Here is a 25,214-nt window from a genome sequence, read left to right as displayed (position 1 = left end):
TTGCATTATCCTTGGAAGTATTTGTTTGGTTTTGAGGTGCTTCTTTCTGGGCGAATACTAGTTTGGGCGTCTGTGTTATGTAGCTTTTCATGTTCCTCGCTTTGGTTTTCTTCAAAGGTTGTTTTTCAACGTGCTGAGTTTCTTGGCTAGCAGTCATAGGTGTCTCCGGGGATTCGGAAAGGTATCTCTTGTTTGGTTGATTTCGGGGAGAATGTTTTTTATTCAGTATGATAAGTTTGTCATATCTTATAATTGCTCTATTTCCTGCTTCTTTTTCCCTCTCTAACTGGGCTTGCAACTCTTTGCGCTTTTTTAAGATTTCAATTGGATAGTCTTCTTTTATGTAGTATGCGGTTTTTTGTAAACAATATTTGTCTTTCTGAATTTTTAGTTTTAATCCTAATGTGTTGAACGTTATTACTACTGGTCTGGTCTTCTCTCCCTTTTTTCCCAACCTACGTACTGCTTCAATGCTGTTAGTTTCGCAGGATACTTTAAAATTTGTATTTATTATGCTGATTATCATTTCTTCAAGTTCGTGGTATGAGTTTTCGCGCTCTTCTACACCAAACATGACCAAGTTTTTGCGTCTAGACTGTCTTTCTAAGTTGTTCATCTTTCTATTTTGTTCTTCAATTTTTTGTTCTAAAAGCTCGTTTTTAAGTTCTAAGCTGCTTAACTTCTCGGCAAGGCTGTTAACTATTATGTTTTTGATGTCTTCCTTCATCTTTACCATATCTTCTTTTTGTTGTTTTATGTCTTGTTGCAAACTCAAGAACATGTCTTTTATTTCTTCCATAATTTTTATTTTTTATTTTACTGAACTCTATTGGAAACGTACAGTACTTTTTCTTCCACTCAATTGAATTTATCGATGCTTGTTAAGTAGTGTCGTTGTTTGTCACTAGATGGCAAGTTAGAATTTAACAAGGGGTTTGTCTTAGTTGTTTTGACAAAGTACACTAGATGTCGCTTATCAGTGTTTTTTTTTTGGTCGTTACGTTGCACTTTTGAGATTATAATTTAAAGGCGGAAATTGTCTTCCACTTAGATATTTTTCTTTCACTTACATACACGTAGGGATAGTAGATATAATATTCGTATTAGATGTCCCGGGGTTTTCGCGTACTTTGAACATCCCTTTGGTGGACCGTATTTGTGCACCTTTGTTTGAATTTTGGTGGTGTATTCTCTGTTCCATATGATTTTCGGGATAGTCTTAACACCGTTCATAAACTCTTGCACATTCCTCACTTTTATAAAGCACACAATCGTTCATAAATGTATTTAATTACGAGCACAACACTGACAACAACACAGTCTGACTACCCACCTTCAATATATACATAGTACTAACAAAAACTACATAATATATTTACTCTGTGACTTGTGACCACAGATAACTTAAATATTACAGACATGAGGTGTCTCCAGTTGCTGCTCTTCTTGGTGTGTGTTGTGACGTCAGCGCGCGCGTACCACGTGCTCTGCGTGTTCCCGATACCTTCACGCAGCCACAACTCCCTCGGCAAAGGGATAGTCGACGCCTTGCTTGGAGCTGGCCACGAGGTTCGTTTTTTTAATTAGTCATTTTTAATGAAAGTCAAAACTTGCTGGTGGCAGGATGTCTTGTGAGTTCGCGCGGGTAGGTACCACCGCCTTACCTATTTCTGCCGTGAAGCAGTGATGCGTTTCGGTCTGAAGGGTAGGGCAGCCGTTGTAAGTGAGATCTTAGAACTTATATCTCAAGGTGGGTGGCGCATTTACGTTGTAGATGTCTATGGGCTCCAGTAACCACTTAACACCAGGTGGGCTGTGAGCTCGTCCACCCATCTAGAGAGCTTGGCTGGGAGGTGTTAATGCATCCGCCGTATAGTCCTGACCTTGCACCTTCAGATTTCCACCTGTTTCAGTCTCTTCAGAATTCTGTAGGCAGTGTCAGGTTAACATCACGAAAGGACTGCCATAACCAATTGTCGTGGTATTTTGATCAGAAGCCCCAAAATTTCTATAGCAATGGGATCATGTCCCCACCTACAAGATGGCAAAAAGTTATCCAACAAAATGGTACCGGTACAAACGGACATACTTTAGTTAAATGTAAATAAACTATATTAAAAAATGTTGTGAATTTTCTTAAAAAATGCGAAGTAATTTTTTCCCCAACCTATTATGTCCGTTGACTTCAGTTAGAACTTCACTTCGGGATCGTGAACTATGAGTTGTACAGTACAGTGATCTCGTATTATTATTACAATGTTTAATTGCTAACGGTTGGTAATACCGAAATCGAAGAACCTATTCAAATAGAACTCCTTACTTCTATGTTAACCTGGTACTTTGAAAGATATTGTTACGCGCTGGGGTTCGGGATAAATAAATGTTCCACCAAAGTACAACTTAAAACTGTATTCAACACTTAGAACACTTAAACACTTCCCAAACACTTTAAAACACTCATTTTGCTTCTTCCGCTTAGCTTCAGGTGATCCGTTCGCTGTTTCGCTTCGAGTAGTTCTGATTATTGACTGACTGACTGACGTGCCATCCCTACAACGCTTTTATAGCCGATATACCTCATCCCTAGAATTATCGGGAATATTCCACACCTCTCTAGTAGCAGTTTCCGCTATGTGACCATAGAGTGCGCTGTAATTCTCGAGCATTCTGGATCCTTCGATATTCATTCGACTATTCGGCGATAGATGGCGTTACCCTTACCGGCGTAACAATATTTGGATCACCTTATATCATTCTGTTTAAACTAGCAGAAATCCCATCAAACACATACATCACACTTAATGTACCTACACAGATAATTGATAAAGTTATGTTACAGAAAAAAAAATAGAAAAAGAAAAAAAATCGACGGTATTTTCTATTTCAGGTAACATGGGCGACTCCGTTCCCTCCTAAAGAATCGACTAAAGGCCTGAAAATAATCGATGTTAGCGCCACAGCTTCTGTAAGTGAAAGTAAGTCAAATTCGAACGGTGCGTCTCAATGGCGACCAAAAAAAAACTCAAGATGTGTTATGTACGCCTGACGGCGGGTACAAAGTAAAACTCAACTACAAACATACAATTGTTTATTGCAAGATAAAAAAATAATAATAATTAACTAGCTGACCCGGCAGACTTCGTAGTGCCTCAATCGAAAGATATAAAAAATAAAAGACCTAAACTTTTGTATAAAAAAACTTAAAAAAAAACAAAAGGAATCCGTCCGACGGGGGACACATCAAAGGGATAACAAAATTGTTATTTTTATTTGATTCCGAGCATTTTCATATTTATCTACCTTTTAAACCTTCTCTGGACTTCCACAAATAATTCAAGACCAAAATTAGTCAAATCGGTCCAGCCGTTCTCGAGTTTTAGCGAGACTAACGAACAGCAATTCATTTTTATATATTATTATACTTAGTCTGGCCATAAATACTGTTACAATTAAAAATAAACAATATATTACATTTGAATTTGGAATCTGTCATTTTTATATGATTGCTCATTGAGTTCTCATTTTGGCGCCAATACATTGTACAATATTTTGCGATATTAAAATGGAGTGGGGTGATAAAGAGAACCGAATCGCTGTGATTGCATTACACAAAGTAAAAATGAAGCCAAATGCAATTTTTAAAACTCTCCATACGCTTGGTATTAGTAAAATGTTTGTGTACCGGGCTATTAATAGGTGCAATGAGATCTCCTCTGCTTGTGACAGAAAAAGATCTGACCGTCCACATAGTGTTCGTACGAAAAAGGTGGTCAAAGCAGTAAGGGAAAGAATTCGAAGAAATCCTGTCCGAAAGCAAAAGATTTTATCTCGGGAGATGAAGATAGCACCTAGAACCATGTCGCGTATTTTAAAAGATGACTTAGGTCTTGCAGGCTATAAGAGACGTACTGGTCATTTCATAACTGATAATTTAAAAGAGAATCACTGCTCTCTCGTCTAGTTCATGTTCCAGAAAACACCTGTGATACTGAGACAGCAATAGTCGAATCGAGTGAAATGAAATCATTCTCAAGCAGTTGACTCATTGTTCGCTATTGTATTTTGTTTTCGAAAGGACAATGCCCGTTTCTGCCCCAGAAACGCCCAGTTAGAGTATATTACAAAATTGCTATAATAAATAAAAACTAGAATTATGTTGTATAGCAAACCGACCGGTACGTCACTCTCTATACATAGTTAGTATCTATGTCCATCTTTTTAACAGTGTATAATCTATGTTCCGGGGGCTTCCGTTTTGACCATAGATTATACACTTAATATAGTTTTGACCATAGATTACACACTTAATATGTTTTGACTTTGAGTGTGAATAGCGTGCGCCCGCGTCTGAATGTAATTATCGTTTAAAATTGAAAATTGTTTGTGTTAAAGAAAGATTAGAATTCGAAATTCGATACGGGTGACTAACCCATAGTTTTAAATACTCCTGAGATCTACCCCTCACTATAGTTGTTAATTTTAAATCATATGAAGCACGGATAAAAAAAAAAAAAAAAGACTTCTTATTGACATTGCAGTACGTATCATCGTTTTTTTAATCATTAATTATCATGCTTTATTTATTACGGTCTGGTTGACACTATACAATGGAGACAGACTAGATATTTCCAAATAACTGACATGTTTATTTGATAGCATACAGATAAGTATTTAAAAGAACACTGATCTGTCTTAGCTTATGTGATGATCATGAAGTTCTTAGTGCAAAACTAATAGCAATGTTGTCTGTAAGCGATAAAATGTATAAAAAACCAGTAGGAACTTATCATGTTTAATAATCTAACGGCTAATCTAACGCCGCGCTATGACGCCGAGATGTGTTGTACTACTATGGTAACATACCGTCAAACAGAGCCCCAGCGCTATAAGTACGCAGCGCTCTGTCGCGGCGTTAGGACGCTTTGACGTCATGCGTTGTAATTTTTTACAAATTTTATTTTAGCGTCCGAGTGAATGTGTATTAAAATACTAGATAATGCCCGAAAAAATGATAGAAATAGTTAGAAAATACCCATGCTTATACAATGCCACATCTGAATCACTCGATTTCTTAATACTTTTAAATTTTCACACTGCTATCGAAAGGCACTGTGATTTGGCGAATGCGTTGCGTCAAGGAGCGTTAGACTCATCTAGTCAATTTGAAGAGCGCGACGTTAAGTACGCGTTCTGTTTGACGATGGCTTTAATCACATGTCCCCAAGCAAATAATTGAACAGAGGGATCACTGGATCGCATGTCTCCACGTCAAATCGTCAAGTTGCGACGTCAAAGTCCTCGAAAACCAAGAATTCCCTTCTATTTCAGTGATTGACATGAACGACCAAAGAAACGCTGATGCTGGTATCGCGTTGATCAGGACCTTCGCTGCCAATATCACGAGGCTGTCCCTCTCGGTACCAGCGCTGCAGCAGGCGATCGTCAGCGGGAAATACGACGCGGTCGTCACGGAGTCCTTCTTCAACGATGCCGAGGCGGGGTTAGTTTGCAAAGGTCAATTCAAGAAGTGGACTTATTGATGCTACTCGCGCGCCCTCTGCCGTCCTCCGATGGTATCACGACGGATGCTTTCCCGGGACCAACGAGAGCGACTATTCGGGTGATAAAAATCAGCGAATTCTGTCAAAATAAATATACAATAAATCCCCCCTATAGCACTGTAGATTGGTTCCATGTTGTAGGAAACGCGCTGTAGGAGTATTCTCATATACCGCGTTCGTTAGACCCCATATAGCGCGTTATTATGACGCAATGTTTTTACAATACAAAAACTAGGAACACAAATTTAATAAATTAATTTCATTTCAATTTATAACAACACAATTGACACAATGCGTAGAGATACGTGCAATTAATTATGAGCTGTAAAAATCATTATAAATTCGGCATAAATAAAAATTCTACCTAAGTACAAATTACAACTGCATTAACACTTAGAACCATAGATTATACACTTAATATAATAGAGATAGATGCGCAACTCTCATTTTTATTTTTGCTTTAGTTAAAGCCCGGTCCAGCAGGCGTCGCTACGGTCGATTATTAGTCTCCCTACCCCCCACCAGGTGGCTTTTTTAGTAATTTTAATATTTTTAATAACTCTCTTTATGAAAAAATCTTATCGTTTAGAATCGCTGGAATTCCCGGTAGTACTTATGAGATATTAAGGAATGTTTGATTGTGTTCAGCATTCTAATCGATAAGATCTTTTCATACAGAGAGAAAACAGTTTTTTAAAATAAAAAGCTGTAATTCTCTGTAAGCTATTTAATTTCCCTATATTACAAACAATTTTCGGTTAAAAGATTGTATGAACGTACAATTGTATAAAACTTCGAATAACAATAACTCCTCTAGATTAATCCTACTAGCGTACTTATTAACATTAAATCGAAAGTTATCTAAAAGTTAATTAAGTCTAGATAATCAAATCATTCAATGTCAATTAAGTCATTTGTGCGAAATATAAACATGTCAGCTTTCCATTATAAACATAGTAGACAATTTGAATTAAATTTAATAAATTTGTTTCTTAATGATAGCAGTTCTTGCTTAAAGTTGATCGTGACAGATCATGACCTTGTATGAAAATATTACATCTATAAATACTACCTATGCTTCGTCATACAATAATTGTCATTTAAACTAGCATTGTAGAGATAATACACACACTAAATTGAATACTAAATTATTCTTAGCATTCTTATAAACATTTAGAAATTTAAGAAACGATTAACCCACAATCATGTTCATAACATGTGACATTTTGTTCTGCACAAACGTTTTGTTACATGATTTGAAAAACAAAAAAAAACAAAAAATGTTTAAAAAATGTAATGATGATTTAAAGTACTCTTAAATATTGATAGTTTGTACTTAATGACACTTATAGTAATCTTAGACATGATTACAATAGTTATACTTTTATTCTTTAACTAAATTATTTCTATTCTGACGTTTCTGATGCTTTAGCTTTGGTAATACTAGATGAAACAAACAGCAGATTGAAAGAAAATCATCTTAAAGTTAATTACATTCATTACAAACCATTAGTTTGCATTTTGTTACAAAAGAAACTGATGTTCGTTACATGCAAATGAATTATAAACATACACATGCAAACATAAAATGTAAATTTATCTTTTAATCCAAATTAAATGTACATTAATATTACATCTAAATAATAGAAAGGGTCTCGAAAATCTTTATTGCACTCAACAGCAGACGAGCACACAACCCGGCTCATGATAAGTGGTCACCAGTGCTTATAAACTTCAGCAGTGTCATAGGGGTTGCTGTCTATCACTTAAGTTTTAATAAATTATTAATATACTCAGTCACAAGCATATTGATTTCACATAATGAAAATGTAAGAAACATAATCATGTTTGGGCATTTTCATTTATATCTGCTCACACAGAAAACACAAGTTAGCAAATATATTCCACAGTTAATCTAAATAATTGCAAATAATGCTTTTGAAGATCGTTGACTTTTGATCATTAATTAAAATCATCTTCTCGTAGAATTTACAAAAGCTCATTTACAAAAATTTATATCAGTATTTTCATATATTACTAACTTACTAATTACAACTATTCAAACGTAATAGTATAACTATAAGAACTAAACAACCTATTTTAAAACAAAATTGGCATCAATTTAGTTCTTATGAACTATTTCAATTATTAATTTATAAATTATAAACATATTTAAAAAAAATTAAGATCCGTTGTGAGTTCACATTCCTTGCTGAATCAGTTTCTCTTCTGAAACGGAGAAACAAAGTATCTTAAGTATGTAACAAATATTGAAAAAATACGACCATGAAAAATTTAGTGTTAATGTAATCATACTTACAAATTAATATATTACATAACACGTTCTGGTTCAAATATAGTGCATCAATCTTTTCATGTTTCAGACATTTTAGTGCTCCTTATAATTTTTCCATAAAATTTTGTCATTATCAAACCTTTGTCTACAAAAATAAAAACATTATTTTATATTGGGTAGAAGGATGAACGTGGTCACAGGCCACTTGGTGTAACTTGGTTATCAAACACCAGGAAACAAAATGTGAATGCCATCATCTAACTTTGGATGTGAGATCAATTGTGCTGTATTTTATTTAAACAGGAAAGCATGACTGATTGATCATTCCAAAAAACTAGTTCGGGCCCACTTGACAATAAGCATATAATACGCTGAGTTGCAAAACATAAATACTTCCACCCACTCGAGACAATTTTATTATCTGAGGTGTGTGTGTGATAGTACGAGACTTAACACCGACTGTTTTAATCAAACTTAACATATATGATAGCTAGGCAGCAGAAATAGGAAGGACCATTAGTTGGTGCTAATTCATTTAATTATATTATGAATAATAATTCTGTTAGCAAATAATATACCGGGAAAATAGTGTAAACTCACCGTTATCAAGGCATCCGAAATAGCATTTCATTTTCGATCTTCGAGGCATGCTGATTTTTAATAATAAACTTTCTGTAAGAAACGAAAATAGTTACACAGGCTTACGAAACGCTAACGAAGAAAAAAGTATTGGAACCAAGTTATGTCTAAAGAGAATTCAAAACAGAGTTTCTCAATGTCTAATCGTCTAATATTCTCATAAAGCTAAAAGATGCTCTAAATTAATACTACAACGTAAAATAACTCACACCAAGACCAAAAAAAAACGATTTAAAAAATTAAATCGTTACGACATTTTGAAAACTTTTTTTTTTTTTTTTGAGATTATTTTACGGCCCTGGAATTTTGAAAACTTCAAAGCAGTGTTTCCACTTAAGTTTTTTTTAACACATTTTACCCTAGTTTCTTTTGAATTTATCCCTAAAATTTCCTAGACAACTTTCATAAATCCTTTATATAGAAAGCATAAATAAAATACAGAAAATAAACCACAGCATATTATTTAATGTAGGTATATATAATATAAACGCCCCCAGAAGATCATAGATCTATAGGATTAGAATTTTCAAGGAAGTCGACGCATTGCTTTTATATTCTTTTGCTGCACGCAACCTAACACTGTTCGGTTCTAAAATTGAGCAATTGTTTGCTGGCAAAGTTGGGAACTTTCTATGAAGCAAGCCGTTCAGGGTTTCATTAGAAAGCCTGTTTCTTTTGTCAGTTTTTACATTTGAGAACACTGAATAATCTTTCCACCTCAGTCTTTGAAGAAGGAACTGCTAGCAAAAGTGAAATGACAATTACAAGGTTTTCGTAAATGAAATTACCATGATAATCTTTCATGGTACATGAAGTACCTGTATATTACAATACAAGTAAGTTCTGGTGACATCAACGAAAATAGGTAAATAAAAGTTTGGCGGATTATACTTATTGGGATTCTGGGGAATCCCTAAGAAAAAAGCAGTGGCTTAATCTATGATTTACTTTACTAGAGGGTTACTGTTGAATCAAACCTTCTTAATAGTTTTTATACACAACTCTGTTTTATTCTTTTACTTGTCAACTCGACTTAATGTCATTCTCTCTCCATAAAATAAAATGTTCATTGTTTTACTTTAAAAACCGTTTATTTTAAAATTCACAACAGTTACTAGTATAGGCTTTGCTTTTTACCCCGAAATATCCTAAATCCTGGTATTTTTTAAATTGTCTTTATCATCCAAAATATCAGCTATTTTTCCCTAAAAAAGGGAGAATTCCCTAAAAGTGGAAGCACTGCTTCAAAGTACGCTAACCTTTTTTATTGAGTCAGAACTCGTATCTGCCATCTAGTGAGTTTATTAGTTCATTAAGGCCAAAACGTTTCAAAAATGACCTCGCCGGTTCCTAAAGATGACGCTAGTTGAATGTTCTTTTCCTTTGTATGGGAGTTGCACCCCCCTGCTTAGAACACTTAACGAGCACTTTAAAGTTCTCAATTCACTTCTTCCGCTTCGCTTCAGGTGATCCGTTCGCTGTTTCGCTTCGAGTAGTTCCGATTACTGACTGACTGCGTGCCATCTCTGCAACGCTTTTATAGTCGAAACGACATCCCTAGATTTATCGAGTACATTCTGGGCTAGTCGAGTAGCTTCGATGTGTGTTTCCACTATCTGACAATAGATGGCGTTGCACTTCTCGGTTTTTTTTAAATTTAAAAACTAAACCGAAGTAAAAATTGATTTTGTCTATTTTTTGTGTACCCTATCGATACCGGTCGGGATATCAGAGCGAAGTTACAAAATGATTGTGACGTCATCAATCCTTGACGCGCGTGCGAATTGTCAAGTTGATCGGGCGTCTTGAAGACAAACGTACGGAGTTAAGAAAAGCGGGATAAAATTTGACCTTTTCATAGCTACGGGGCAGTACTTCAAGTGCCCTGGATCCTGTTGTCCAGCGTCTCCATAATGCCCCACTTGGAAGCCATCATCGATGAGGTGCGGTCGATTACCACCATACCGCTGCTGTTCAACAACGCCCCAACCCCCATGGGCTTCTGGGACAGGCTGACAAATATCTTCATCTACAGCGCCATGACGATATCTAATTGGTAAGTATCGCTACAAGAAAATTCATAGAGTAAACAGTTCTAAAAGAAAAAAAACGCATTACAAAACTTTCTTAGTTTAAATGTTAAGTATGGCAATTGACTTCTTGTGTGTACCTGACATTTTAAACTATATTTTCATTGCTTAGATGTGGGGACGAGCTCATGGCCCCCTGGTGTTAAATGCTGAGCCCATGGACATCAACAACGTAAATGCCGCCACCCATCTTAAGACTCGATTTCCAAGTCTCCGTTCTATGGCACAACGATTGCCCCACCCTTCAAAACGAAACGTATTACTGCTTTGCGATAGAAGTATACAGGGTGATAGTACCTGCTCGTGTGGTCCTGCAAATAAAACTGCAAGCATGCATACGTAATTGCCCTACAGGCTAGAGCGCCCAAACACGGTGGCATTCTACGAATCCCTGTTCGCGCCGCTGGCCGCCGCCCGGGGGATCGCGCTGCCCCCCTTCGAGGAAGCCCTGTACAACGTATCGGTGCTACTTGTGAACTCCCACCCGGCGTTCGCTCCGCCCATGAGCTTGCCCCCGAACGTTGTCGAGATCGGGGGCTACCACATCAACCCAGAAACACCCCCCTTGCCGAAGGTAAGCCATTACTTTGAAAACGTGAACTCTGATGGCCCCCAAATGCGATACTCGAGACGCGGCTTATAGGCATCACAAATGGCCATTCAAGTCGGAATGCATGTCTACCTCGCGGCTGAAATCAGCAGGATTGTGGTGACTATGTTTTACTACTTTTTATGCAAATAAAAAGCATATTATGCATAGTAAGCTCCAGATTGCTTTCACAAATATAGGACAGTGGTTCAGGAAGTGGCGCATTGACATCGACCCTATGAAAAACAGAGCCACGATCTTCCAAGGGAATCGGCCTCCCAACACTACAGCTAGTATCTCGCGTGGTAATTCTGTTCCCGCCATTAAAATCTTTGGACTTCATTACTGCGAACAAAATATTAATAGACGAGCAGTTTGGGTTCTGCGCCAAACACTCGTGCATACATCAAGTGCACCGCTTCACGGAGCACACCTTAATAGGGTTGAATAATGGGCGTAAACAAATCCCGACCGGCGCCCTCTTCTTCGATATCGCGAAGGCGTTCGACAAAGTCTGGCACTGGCACAACGGTTTGATTTACAAACTGTACAACATGGGAGTGCCAGACAGACTCGTGCTCATCAAATGAGACTTCTTGTTGAATCGTTCGTTTCGATATCGAGTAGAGGGAACTCGCTCTCGCCCCCGTCATCTGACTGCCGGAGTCCCGCAAGGCTCCGGGTTCTTTCCGTTATTATTTAGTTTGTATATCAATGATATACTCCGGTCTCCGGAGACCCATCTAGCGCTCTTCGCCGATGACACGTGTATCTACTACTCGTGTAGGAAGAAGTCGCTTTTGCATCGGCGACTCCAGATCGCAGTAACCACCATGGGAAAGTGATTCCGGAAGTGGCGCATTGACATCAACCCCACGAAAACCAGAGCGGTGCTCGGTACTCTTCAAAAGGGGTTGCCTTTCGAATACCACTTCGAGCATCCCACTCCCTAATAGGCGCGTTAACACCCCCGCCGTTAGCCCCGTCACTCTCTTTGGCCAGCCTACACCATGGGCTTCGAAGGCTAAGTACTTAGGCGTCACTCTCGGCAGAGGGATGACATTCGCGCCCCACATTAAGTCAGTGCGCGACTGAGTCGCCTTCTTACTCGGTTGACTCTATGCCATGATCTGTAAGCGAAGTAAATTGTCCCTTCGTAACAAAGTGACGCTCTACAAAATCTGCATACGCTCCGTCATTACCTATGCAAATGTAGTATTCGCTCACGCGGTCCTACACACATTAACTCTCTCCAGGTCATCCAATCCGGTTTCTACAGGATATCCGTCGGAGCACCGTGGTATGTGAGGAATGTAGATCTTCACGACGTCCTAAATCTAGTATCGATATGTAAGTACTTTAAGGAAGGGTCAAAATGCTACTTCACCAAAGCGGCGTGACAGGAAAACTCCCTTACCCTGGCCTAGAGACCTTATTATAACCTATTTCTTTAATAAAATTGATTCTTGTGGGTACAGCGGTCGTATTATCTTAAAAGTTGTGTCGTATAACGTCTCCTATATTATCAGGACCTGCAGCACATCCTGGACTCGTCGCCACAGGGCGTGGTGTACTTCAGCATGGGCTCAGTGCTCAAGTCGTCCAGACTGTCCGAACGAACTAGACGAGAGATATTGGAAGTGTTCGGGTCATTGTCGCAGACGGTGCTGTGGAAATTCGAGGAGGAGCTCAAGGATCTACCGAAGAACGTTATCGTTCGACCATGGATGCCACAGTCCAGCATCTTGGGTAAGACCCGAACTACCCGATTTTATACATTTAGGTCTTAACTCTAGATACCATTTTATGCAGACTGCCACCGAATGAAACACACTACTAATTTGGTTCCTCATTTAGCCTTTCTCTACTGATATGGTCATTTCTGTGATAAATAACGTATATATGATATATGACCTTATGATATATGACCTGTATGGGCAGCGACTTGTTCCTATTTCAACAAAAACAAAAAAGAGAATTACTAGATTAGCGTTTTCTTTATTGCGCAGTCTACCTGGTGTTTAGTTGTTTGCGGAGTCCATGGACATCATAATGTAAATCGCCCATCAAGAAACTTGAGCTATGAGTCTCAATTGTTAAGACGGAGAATTCTTTCAAACAATTCATTTCATTGAATTTCAATTGTACAACAATAACAACAAAAAGGTCTAACTCGTTCAGCCGACAAATTTGAAGTTGCAAGACCTGGCGATACTGGTGGTAGGACGTCTTGTGAGTCCGCACGGGTGGGTACCACCTCCCGGCCTCTGTCACCAACTAACTTTATACAAACACCAATTAACCAAGCATTACCCCGATTTTGAAGGTCGCCACAGTCTTATACTGAGACCTTAGAACTCATATCTCAAGGTGGGTGGCGGCATTAACATATAGATGTCTATGGGCTCCGGTAACCACTTCACACCAGGAGGGCTCCGAGCTCGTCCACCCATCTATACAATAAAAAAAATAAAAATAAAACATCAACTGACCAGTCGCTTCCCGTCCAGAGCCAGGAAGTGGGGAAGATATGTTCAGTTAGCATTACCCTTCTTTTCGCCATAGCTCATCCGAACGTGAAGGTCTTCATCACGCACGGCGGCTTGCTCAGCACCCTCGAGACCTTGCATTACGGGGTACCGATCCTCGCTGTGCCGGTGTTCGGGGACCAGCCCTCGAACGCCGACAGGGCTGTCCGTCACGGATTTGCGAAAAGCATACAGTACAAGCCTGATATGGCTAATGACATGAAGGTGGCTCTCAATGAAATGCTGAGCAATGATAGGTGAGTAATTTATTTCTACAGTCATCATCATCAGCCAACAGTCGTCCACTGCTGGACATAGCTCTCTCCCATTCTACACGACTGAGCCCGATCTTCGGTTCTCCTCATCCACCTCTTACCGGCCACCGTTCAGATATCTTCACACCATCTAGCGAGGGAGCGTTCCACTTCACGTTTTCCGCTTGCGGTCTCCACTAGAGACCCGGTCTACTCCAGCGATCGCCCGCGTGAGCGAATATTACACTTGCATATGTCATGAGTTTCTGTCGTTGATTTTAAGCAATTGCTCGCTCTAGTTATCAGAACTCACGGCTCAGAACCTTATTGCATTGGTATTACGGCATATCCTTCAAAACAGACTTGTGGCGGCTTGAGATTTGCAGGTGAACTATTCGAAGATCCAAGTCGCTAGGGTCAAAAAGTTCTAGAAAAACGATCGCGTACTGGAATACGCAGTGAAGTCTGCCGGATTCAGGCGCCGGTCGTTGGAGCTCTTGGGTAGGGATTATGTTTAGCAGTGGACGTCTGTGGGCTGATGGATTGATGGATGGATGGCAATACCTAAATTATCTAGTACTTTCTGGACAGCAAAAAGGGTTTGGGGTCGAATTAGGGGTATTTATATAAATAAGTAAATAACTAGAAATAAATCACGCACGGTCATCCGGCCTTAAATTAGGATTCCCTTTGTAATGGGTACCAGATACTGACATACATACTTATATACGTTTAAATATATACATATATAGATAATAAACATCACCAGACAAAGAACATACAAATCTGCTCGTCACATGAATGTCAATCTATAGCTATCTATTGCCTGTTTGTATTATCAGTTACTACACGCGTGCGAGATATCTGTCGAAGATCTTCGGCGATAAGTTGGTGCCGCCGGCCAAGCTGATATCGCATTACGTGAAGGTCGCCATCGAAACTAATGGTGAGTAATATTGTGACGTCATTTGTTGGCTCGATGAGACGTGTACCTTTTGCCTCAATTTTCGAGCTATGTTTAAAAAAAATCCTCAGCAAAATGACATTTAAAAGACTTTAGCGGGAACGCGAGGAGCGAAGTTGTGTGAATTGTTTCATTTTGTTTATTTACTGTGTCTTCAGGTTTAAATGTGTAATAACAGTGGTTTATTACCTAACTGTTTAGTATCTGTAAAAGTGCACAAATGTAGGGGAATGAAACAATGCCGCCGGTCGTAGCTTCTCGAGATCTTCGAAAAAGTTCACTGAAAAAGTCTCGGTAAATAACCACCATTTTACTGAGATTATATTTCAACCGTTTCATTTAGTTTCAGGCTTCATTTTAATTCGCTTCATAGAATTTTTCATAAAAAATAATAATAGGTTGATCCACAACATTTTTTAATATAATTTATTTACATTTAACTAAAGTATGTAGGTACCATTTTGTTCGATAACTTTTTGCGATCTTGTAGGTAGGGACATGATCCCATTGCTATAGAAATTTTGGGGCTTCTGATCAAAATACCGCGGCAATTGGTTTTGGCAGTCCTCTCGTGATGTTAACCTGACACTGTCTAAAGAATTCTGAACAGACCGAAACAGGTGGAAATCTGAAGGTGCAAGGTTAGAACTATACGGCGAATGCATTAACCCCTCCCAGCCAAGCTCTCTTAATTTTTGCTGAGGGGCTAAAGATGTGTGAGGTCTAGCGTGATCATGATGAAAAACCACAATCCCTCTGGTGATTAATTCCGGCCGCTTTCTCTCAACTTCTTGCTTTAATCTTATCAGTTGTTCGCAGTAGAGTTCAGAATCGATCGTTCTGCCTGGCGGTAACAGCTCATAATGAATAATGCCCTTCCAATTCCACCACAGCATCACCTTGTTGCGAGTTAACCCGGGTTTCGCCACAGTCTGTGAAGCCTGACCGGCCGTTGACCACGACCTTTTTCGCACGGTCTTATCTTACATGATCTGCTTTTCATCACCAGTTATCAGCTTCTTCAAAAATGGTTCGGTTTTATTACGTCGTAATAAATTATCACAAATTAGTACAAGGTTCATTAGGTTTATTTCAGTGAGCGCGTGAGGTACCCAAATATCGAGCTTTTTTGTGTACCTACCCAGTTTTTTTCAAATGCGCCAAAACTGTTTCGTGGTCAATTCCCAGTTCTTCAGCTACGTCATAACTAATGATATACCGATCTATCTCCACTTTTTAAAAAAATGCCATCCATTTTATCCGTAATAGGGCGACCAGAGCGACGTGCATCTTTGACATCAAAATGTCCGGATTGAAAACGCTTAAACCAAATTTGTGCTACTCTCACAGACACAGCACTAAGTCCATAAGCATCGCAAGTTTGTAGTATTTATAAAATGTATCGAATTTCTTCACTAGATTAACTTATCTTGACAGTACGAAAAATAAATAAAAATCACATATTTTCCTAATTTTAATTTGGAATTATCTTTTTTATTTAAGCTTTTAATGATACCAAAACCAGCCAGATACAAATGGTATAGCTAAAGAGATTTTATTACGTGTTCATTCATACTATAATGCGAAAAGACTTTTTCCCCAATCTATTATGTTACAGGAGCCTACCATCTGCGCTCTAAGAGCCTGCTCTATCCGTGGTACCAGCGTTGGCTCGTGGACATCATAGCGGCGCTGTTGCTGGCGTGCCTCGCGGTGTACGTAGCGGCCAGGAGGGTCTTGTGTTACCTCTGGAGCTCCGTGAACGGCGGTGACTGTAACAGGATTAAAGTCAAGAAAAACTAATCTGTACTTTATTTTGTAAATAAATCCTTTTTTGTATTGTTTTTCTTTGTGGGACGGTTGTCTCTTATTTTTTAGGGGTTATTTCTAATACGAGTTATTAATGGCATCGGCAGGCTTTGCTACTGTGTGTTAATAGGGAGTTGGGATCGGTGATTAATTAAAAAGTAGCAAAGCAAAAGTCGTGGAAAGGTTAGCGCGAATCAGGCACCTATTAAAGATTTTGTGACCGTAGTCATAACAGAACACAAGATAATTATTTGACAGAAGCCTGAATCTCGCTTACGACATTTTTTTATTGCTTAGATGGGTGGACGAGCTCACAGCGCACCTGGTGTTAAGTGGTTACTGGAGACCATAGACATCTACAACGTAAATGCGCCACCTACCTTGAGATATAAGTTCTAAGGTCTCAGCATAGTTTCATTTTCAAGATAAGCTCGCATATATACAAGTTCCGAACAACATTCGAGGCCTAGCCCAGTGACGTTGATATGGTCTCTCTAGACCATATATAGGCAACAACCGGCCCGCTGTAAGATATGATCCAGCTTGCGAGACATTTTGAAAAAACCCAATTAGAAAATATTACATTAGGTACATACATCCTCCCCGGACTGAGTGTAGTTTGCTACGCTGACGACACTTGGTTGTGGCACCGGGGAGGGACTACCGGGAGTCTGCCCGTCTGGCGTGCGCAGGCGTGGCACTGGTCGTCACAAGAATTCGACGCTTGGGGCTCGAGGTGGCGTTCGACAAAACCCAGGCCCTGCTTTTTCACAGGCCGGGACGTGCGCCACCTGCGCACCTCGTGATCGGAGGCGTTCGCAGCGAGGTCGAGGTGGCCGGTCTAAGGTACCTTGGCCCCAAACTGGATGGTCAATGGAGCTTCCCCACTCATTTCGATAAATCGGGCCCCCTACGCGGGTCTCCTACGAGACGGCGTGCCTGCTCGCCGGGGTATCATCCTGGGACCTGGAGGCGGAGGCGCTCGCTGTCGATTACAGGTGGCGTAGCGACCTCCGCTCTAGGGGGGAAGGGCGCCCTGGCGAAGGAGTAGTTCGGGCGCGGAGGCTCCAATCTCGGCGCTCTGTGTTGGAGGCGTGGTCTCGCCGTTTGGCGGACGCGTCGGCCGGCCTCCGTACCGACTGGGTGGGCCGCGGTGCATCGCGTCCCGACCCGGCAGGCTGGTTCTGGTCTAGCGGGGTATTCCAGGACACCAGCGGCACCGTCTGGGCGGCCTGACGGGTTACCGTACCGAGACGGCCTACGTTCCGTCAGCCGGGCGTTCTTGGGGTGAGCTGGGCGGTCTGGTTTTAGTGTTGACCGCAGTAATCTCCTGTAGGGACCACAAATGTCCCCATAGCAACTAATAATTATATGTATGTGCTAGCGATAATTATATTGCAATGATGCTACGTTAGTCTCAGGATTATCGGGCTGTCGATAGCACCTTAGATTGATCCCAATATACGTTAGTCACTTAACTGAACTCGTGTCTTATTAATCTTGCCCGATATAGAGACTCAACAGTGGTGACCCCCGACTAAACAAATATATAAAAATAAAAAATAGTGAAAATACTTTAATGTTTAAAGTGAACTTTACATAGGTAATAATAAAAAGACATTACATAGTTTTATGTGTCAGTGCCGCAGTAACGTAACAATGTCATCCATTAAGGAGTGCAACCAATGTCGAGGGAGCCCCCCGACTAGGACTAAACTTATACCCTTAATGGTGAAGTTTATGTATGGATGCGGATTCTAGGGTTATCAGAAATAGGAGGTAATACTGGATCTGGAGAGACGGTTGAGTTATCGGAATGGTTGAATCTAGGAGGGATGCAACGGTTGCTGATCTTATAAAGTTTATAAACTAAAGCTAGACTTAAAACTATTACAATAGTGTATACAATTAGAGATAATGAGTTATAATGATTATCGTCACTTATAAGTACTTGAGGTTTGTCAATGATCTTGTTAAGCTTGCTGTTAAGGGTTTCAAAGTTGTCTTTATAGGTAATTAATGAATCGAGACTAGTATGTTTGAGATGAGTTCTAGGAAAGGGCACGGCTGAATCAGAATTATTTAGAAGGTTTGAATTGTATCTGATAATGTCGAAGTCGCTGGTAATGTGGCTTATTTTTATCTTAACGTTCTTTCTAGATGGTATTTGGATACCATTGCAATATCCTATACAGCCGTGTGGGATCTCAGCAATTCCAGTGCCACAAATATTAGTTTCGTAAATATTTTTATCAGGACAATCGATTGACAACTTTGCAGCCTTTGACATTACAAATATCCATTTGTTTCCGCTTAGTTCTTGCCATACTTCAATATCTCTTTTGATTGTTTTAATCGAACAAATAGCTATCAGGCATTGACATTGGTGTCTTTGTAACAATTCCGCTTTCTCATATAGGGTAGGTTATACTAGACAGGATGTTAACATTTTTACAAATTTAATTTTGAGATATTGATTTACATTTACTTAAATCATTAAAATGACAATATTGACTTCTGTCTCTTGAAAACGCAATATAATTAGTAGTAGGGATAATAGTAATGTAAGATTCATTTTGAAATGACAATGGGTAAGGTAATACGCGATACATACTTAATTCTAAGGGGTTAACTAAAGGTATTTTGACAACAAATATGATCTTGTTATTTTGATAAAATGTACTTAAGCTAGATACATTCATTATAAAAATAAATAAAATAAAAAAATAAAAATAAAAAAATAAAAAAGCCTGTATTTCCTTATCCTGCACTTCTTTCATTTGAAATGTGGTATTTATTGAAGTGAAACTTCCTTATCGGCGTTGGAAAAAAATTTACCGTCACATTTTTCGGTTACGCGTCACATTTTTCCGTTACGCGCCATCTTTTAATTAACGGCTGTATGTTCTGAAGTATGGATGCGCATTTGAGAAACCGACCTCATGTCTCAAGGTGGGTCACGGAATACATTTTGTAATTGCAATAATCCCAGGTAACCCACTTAATATCACGTGGACCGTGCTATTATTGTTATTACGTAAAATAATAGGAAGAAAAGTACCAGGGTATTATGATATCAAAGAGATGTATTATTATAACTTTACTCTGACGTACAGCCTTCTTTATTAATTAACGGCTGTATGTTCTGAAGTATGGATTCCGATTTGAGAAATTGACCTCATGTCTCCAGGTGGATTACGGAAATCATTTTGTAATTCCAATAATCTCAGGGAGCCCACTTAATAATATCACGTGGACCGTGCTATTTATTACTGTTATTACGTAAAATAATAGGAAGAAAAGTACCAGGGTATTATGATAGCAAAGAGATTTATTAATAATTAACGGCGGTATGTTCTGAAGCATGGTTTCGGATTTGAGAAATCGACCTCATGTCTCAAGGTGGGTCAAACTTCACGAACCTCAGGAACCCCATTTAACACCACGTGGACCGTGCTATTATTATTAATTTATAGGAAGAAAAGTACCAGGGTATTATGATATCAAAGAGATGTATTATTAAAATGCTGTAATAATCTTAGTAGCAAAAAGGTAAAGTGAAATAATTGTATTATTTGTATTCATGTCTATGATAATAAAATCCTTTTGTTTAAACTTTATCTAATTTAACTTTATTTAACCAATTTCTAGAAAGTTGCATGTAGATCATTTTTCGAAAAATAAGGCCATAAACAAGTTTCACTTCTTACGTGTGTACACTAGTACACGCACACATTTTTTTTGTTAGTGTTTAGTTAGTTATTAATGCTTATTGTCTAAATGTTAGTACGAGTTAATTTTTGTTATTGGATGTGGACCCCTCATCTCGGGTGAAGGCCTCCTCCAGTCCTTTCCACTGATCTCTGTCCTTGCCGATCGTTTGCCAGTCCTTTCCTATTATTTCGGTTATGTCGTCAGCCCATCGTCTTTTCGGTCTCCCTACCCTTCTTTTGCCAATTGGCCCTTTCCAGATTGTAGTGTTGACTGTCCACCTGGTGTCTGTGTATCTCAATACGTGACCTGCCCACTGCCATTTCAATTTTAGAGCTTGTGTGAGGGCATCTGTTATCTTTGTTTTCTGTCTTATTACTTTGCTCCTGACTTTTTGAATTTTTCTTATGTTTAGGATACTTCTCTCCATAGCTCTTTGTGTTGTTGTAATTCTTTGTTTTGCTCTTGTCGTGTATACCCAAGTTTGGCAGCCATACAGTAGACAAGGCAGTATACAGGTGTCTAATACAGTTTTCTTAAGGTTTATTGAGTAGTCTCCTTTTAAAATTTCTCTGAGTGACCAAAATTTCTTCCAGGCTATGATTGTTCTTCTTTCAATTTCGTCTTCATTGTGCGTTTTTAAAAATGATATTTGTATACCTAGGTAGATGTAACTGTAGACATATTCTATAGTTTTTCCTTTTACATTGATGGGTCGTTCTATGCTGTTTGTCATGATTTTGGTTTTTGTAGCATTCATCTCTAATCCTACTTGTGAGCTCGCTTGAACAAGAGAGCGGAGCATATCTTGTAATTCATTTGCTGTTTCAGACAGCATAACTATGTCGTCCGCAAATCTGAGATGGCTTAGATACCTGTTGTTTATTTTTATACCTCTATTTTTCCAGTCTGTGTTTCGAAATACATCTTCTAGAACCGCTATAAACAGCTTAGGTGACAGGGGGTCCCCCTGTCTGACTCCTCTTTCAATATTAATTGCATCACCTCTAGATTCTAGCTTCACATAACTTATGCTGTTGTTGTATATATATTTTATAATATTTAAATATTTCGAATTTATGTTTAATTTCTTTAGTGATTTCCATATAGAGTTGTGGCTTATGCTGTCAAAGGCTTTGCTGTAGTCGATAAAACCTAGATAGAGTGGCTTATTAAACTCTTCGTATTTTTCTATAACTTGTTCTAGTGCCTGTATATGGTCTAGTGTGCTAAACCCAGAACGAAAGCCAGCTTGTTCTATTGGTTGTGCCTTTTCAATCTCTTGTGTTATGCGTTTAAGAATTATAGATGAGAAGATTTTGTATATATTTGCCAGTAAGCTAATTGGTCTATAGTTGTTGATATCGAGGGGGTTTCCTTTTTTATATAGTAATATGATGTCCGACGTGCACCATTGGATTGGTACGATTTCAGCTTCTAGTATGAGATTGAATAATTCTGTGAGAGGCTTAAGTAAAACTGGTGCGCCTATTTTCAGAGCTTCATTGGTTATTGCGTCGGGACCGGGACTTTTATCTGATTTCAGATGCTTCAGCTGCGCGTATGTATCTTTTTCTTCTATCGGTCTAATTGTTTCCGTGTTATAACAGTTGTGTGAATCGTTAGCTTCCTTGATGGTTTTATTTTTGTTTTTGTATAATTCTTGGTAGAAAGAAGTTGCCTTCTGTACGATTTCTTGTCTTGTTGTAATTTCTTTATGTTGGCCTTCTAGTTTTTGTATCCAAGTTTTTCTTAAGTTTAATTCTTTAAAAGCTCTCTTTGTGCTTCGGAATTTATTTAATTTTTCTGTTATTATCCTTTGCCTGTGCTTACTATAGTCTCTTTTAATCGCTTTGCTAGTTTCCTTATATAATTTGCTTAGTTCTTTCTTTGTATCAGCATCTTTATTCTTTCTTAGAGTTAATTCACTGCGTTTGTTAATTAAGGCTAGTGTTTCTTCGCTAAATATTTTGTGTCGTTTTTCTTTTTTTGTATTGTTTTTGCTAGTTAAACTTTTTGTTATAGCTATTTCTAGCGCATCATAGTAAGATTGAACGTTTCTGGTATCTGCTAGTTTGGTTTCGATGTTCGATTTGAGGCTGTCTATGTAGTATCTTGTTTCTTCTTCATTTTTTGGGATTTTTGGTGGTGGTTTAAAGCCTTTTCTATTTTTTTTCGCTTGACTCAATAGAACTGTTGCTCTAAGTAGTCTATGGTCTGTTTGGAACTTTACGTTGTTGAGAACTTCATAATTTTGGACTATTTTTGGGACATTTGTCATGATGTAGTCGATTTCGTTTTTAACTTTTTCGTCTGGTGACTTCCAAGTCCATCTTCTGCTGGGTCTTTTTTTGAAATAAGTGTTGATTATTGCTAGTCTATATTCCAATGCATATTCTAGCAGTCTTTCGCCTCTTTCGTTTCTTTGGCCTAGCCCGTACTGTCCCATGACGAGTTTTTCTTCTTTTTTGGGTTGCCCTATTTTTGCATTGAAGTCTCCTAATATTATGATTTTCTCATTTGATAGTGTATGAGCTTTTTTCAGATCATTGTAGAATTTTTGTATTTCTGTATCGTCTGATTTTTCCGTGGGTGCGTATGCCTGAATTATAGAAATGTCTAGTCCGCCAAAATTCATTTGAAGTAGCGCTACTCTCTCCGAAATGCCAGTGAAGTTAGTTATATCGTTTTTCCATGCCTTTTTTATTAAAAATCCGACTCCATACAATCCCTTTGTTTCTCCTATATAGCAGAAAACATAGTCTGAATACTCTTCTATGTGGCAGCCCATTTTTCTTGTTTCTGAGAGTCCTAGTATGTCGCATTTTATATCTTTCAATGCATTATTGAGTTCTAAGTATCGGTGTATTGATGACAGAGACCTGACATTATAAGTTCCAATTTTTATACAATTCTTAAAGTCTTTGTTCAGTTTAGTGGTTTTTTGATTTTGTGGTTTTCTTGGAGGGTTGTGGTCGTACTCTTCCACGGGGACCAGCCGGCTTGGAAGATGTGTGTTTTGTATTAATGTACATTTTTCAGTTTGTTTGTTGTTTTCTGGCTGAGGCTGGTCGGTTCGTTGCTATATATTTGTGGTGTTGGCTTGTGTGTTTGTTTTCTTGTTATTGTTATTTTTGTTTGTTAGATAGTTTAGTATGCTCGGTTTTACTCCGCCTTCGGAAAAGCTTGAAGACCTTTGGATTATGTGGGCAGCCAAGGTTTTGTTCTTTTTGTTTGCTTGAGATATCTGCCCGGCATGGTTGATTGTGTTATTCTCTGGAGATTCTGATAGATTTCTTTTATTGTTTTTCGGGTCTTTGGATGAGTTATTTAGTAGAACAAGCTTGTCGTATTTAATAATGGCTTTATTACCCTTCTCTCTTTCTGCTATAACTTGCTCCTGTAGCTCTTTTCTTTTTTGCAAGACTGATTGAGGGTAGTCTTCTTTGATATAATACGGTGTTTCTTTTAAAGCTCCTTTGCCCTTTAAGATATCTATCTTCTTACCAAGTGTTGTGAAAGTAATAACTATCGGTCGTGGCTTTTTAGTCCTCTTCCCTATTCTTCTGATCGCTTGTAAGTCTTTATGGTCTATTTGTATTGGGAAGTATTTATGTACAAAGTCTACTATAGTGTTTTCTAAATTTGAGTAGGATTTTTCGTGTTCCTCCAATCCAAAGAAGACTAGATTACGTTGTCTTGATTGTCTCTCCATGTAGTATAATCTTTGCTCTTGATTTTCCACCCTCGACTTAAGGTTTTCATGTTTTTCTTCCAAATTTTTTAATTTCTCTTCTAGTATCTTATTTATATTTAATGTTACCTTCTCTGTCACTTCTTCCCCTTTTTTGTGTATAAGTTTTTTCTGTTCGTCGAGTTCTTTTTGAATAGAAAGAAGTGCGGTCATTACCTGCTCCATTGTCAATTTAAAGTATTGTTACTTTGTTTACCATGCAGGTAACCCCTATTGATGATCTTGGGAACTTGGTAGCAAGACAAAATTCATTAATAATCTTTTAATAGTGACCTCTTTTGCCAATTGACGGAACTTTTTTCGTGGGTCGATTTAGTTGAGTTTGACATAAACCGCTCCTCGTCGTCGTCTAGTAGATGGCGTTAGTGTATGATGACTTCGGAATTTTTATTATATTTGTTTTTTATGTAATTTTTTTTTTTTTTGCAGAATTTTCACTAAATCACTGTACATAGTTATTCTAGTCAATAATTAATTATTTCATAGCCACTAGCAGTTTTGCGATGTATAAAGTTGTATAAACTTCTTTATTTTATACTGTCTTTAAAAGTCACTGGGTATGTACATAAACTTTACGAGCACAATTGGTTTTTTTTTTTTTTTTGCACTGCTTCGTACACTATTGTTGCTATTTTAATTTTGTCCTTAAATAATGCACACTCAAGTTCTTTTTGATATTAGTTTCACTGTAACTTCACGCTTTTTTATATTTAAGTTCGTAAGAAAACACAGAGCCCGATACATTCATTAGTACATGAATATTACTTGGGTTTAAATGTATTGGAAGTTCTCTAGAACTGGGAAGGAATCTATAATTATCCACTAAATCGTTATATAGTTGTTGAGGAGAACATATAGCAGGGTAAAGCACGTTATTCTTACTGAACATTAGACCGTTAGCAATGTCCTCTAGTTTAAATGATAAAGTGATTATACTATTTTCTAACATATAAACAACTTCCATTATTTTAATTCTAACATTTAATTCAGAGGACTCTTTAGTCAAGTTTTTTGATGTT

At 38.3% G+C, this 25,214-nt stretch overlaps 2 protein-coding genes and 1 long non-coding RNA gene across 7 annotated transcripts in view; 1 reads left to right on the top strand and 2 right to left on the bottom strand.

Moving 5' to 3' along the window:
- UGT41A2 (UDP-glycosyltransferase UGT41A2) overlaps positions 1-16,778 on the top strand; it is a 37,292-nt gene extending 20,514 nt beyond the window's left edge. For 2 of the 4 annotated variants that reach the window (XM_038019607.2, XM_062675511.1), the window contains 9 exons: positions 1,418-1,569; positions 2,888-2,975; positions 5,329-5,500; positions 10,358-10,552; positions 10,941-11,160; positions 12,705-12,924; positions 13,741-13,960; positions 14,800-14,903; positions 16,540-16,778. In XM_038019607.2, coding sequence (XP_037875535.1) covers positions 1,420-1,569; positions 2,888-2,975; positions 5,329-5,500; positions 10,358-10,552; positions 10,941-11,160; positions 12,705-12,924; positions 13,741-13,960; positions 14,800-14,903; positions 16,540-16,724 — 1,554 coding nt within the window. In that variant the 5' untranslated portion in view covers positions 1,418-1,419 and the 3' untranslated portion in view covers positions 16,725-16,778. 4 annotated transcript variants of the gene reach the window in all.
- Positions 6,274-8,777, bottom strand: LOC134201328 (uncharacterized). Of its 2 annotated transcripts, XR_009976555.1 has the most exons (4): positions 8,706-8,777; positions 8,458-8,529; positions 7,882-8,002; positions 6,274-7,790 (listed from the first exon to the last, which is right to left on the bottom strand). It is a non-coding gene; the product is annotated as an uncharacterized LOC134201328 (long non-coding RNA). The 2 variants fall into 2 exon arrangements; XR_009976554.1 differs by lacking the exon at positions 8,706-8,777 and having other exon boundaries at positions 8,458-8,697.
- A 6,745-nt stretch (positions 16,779-23,523) lies between the features above and the next one.
- Positions 23,524-24,156, bottom strand: LOC119630470 (uncharacterized). Its single transcript, XM_038019985.1, has one exon. It carries the CDS (start codon positions 24,154-24,156, stop codon positions 23,524-23,526), a length of 633 nt encoding a protein of 210 aa, XP_037875913.1.
- Positions 24,157-25,214: the final 1,058 nt, after the last annotated feature.

The sequence above is a fragment of the Bombyx mori genome, chromosome 24 (genome assembly GCF_030269925.1).
Source record: "Bombyx mori chromosome 24, ASM3026992v2".
Lineage (NCBI taxonomy): Eukaryota > Metazoa > Arthropoda > Insecta > Lepidoptera > Bombycidae > Bombyx > Bombyx mori.
This window is presented reverse-complemented; position numbering and strand designations above follow the sequence as displayed.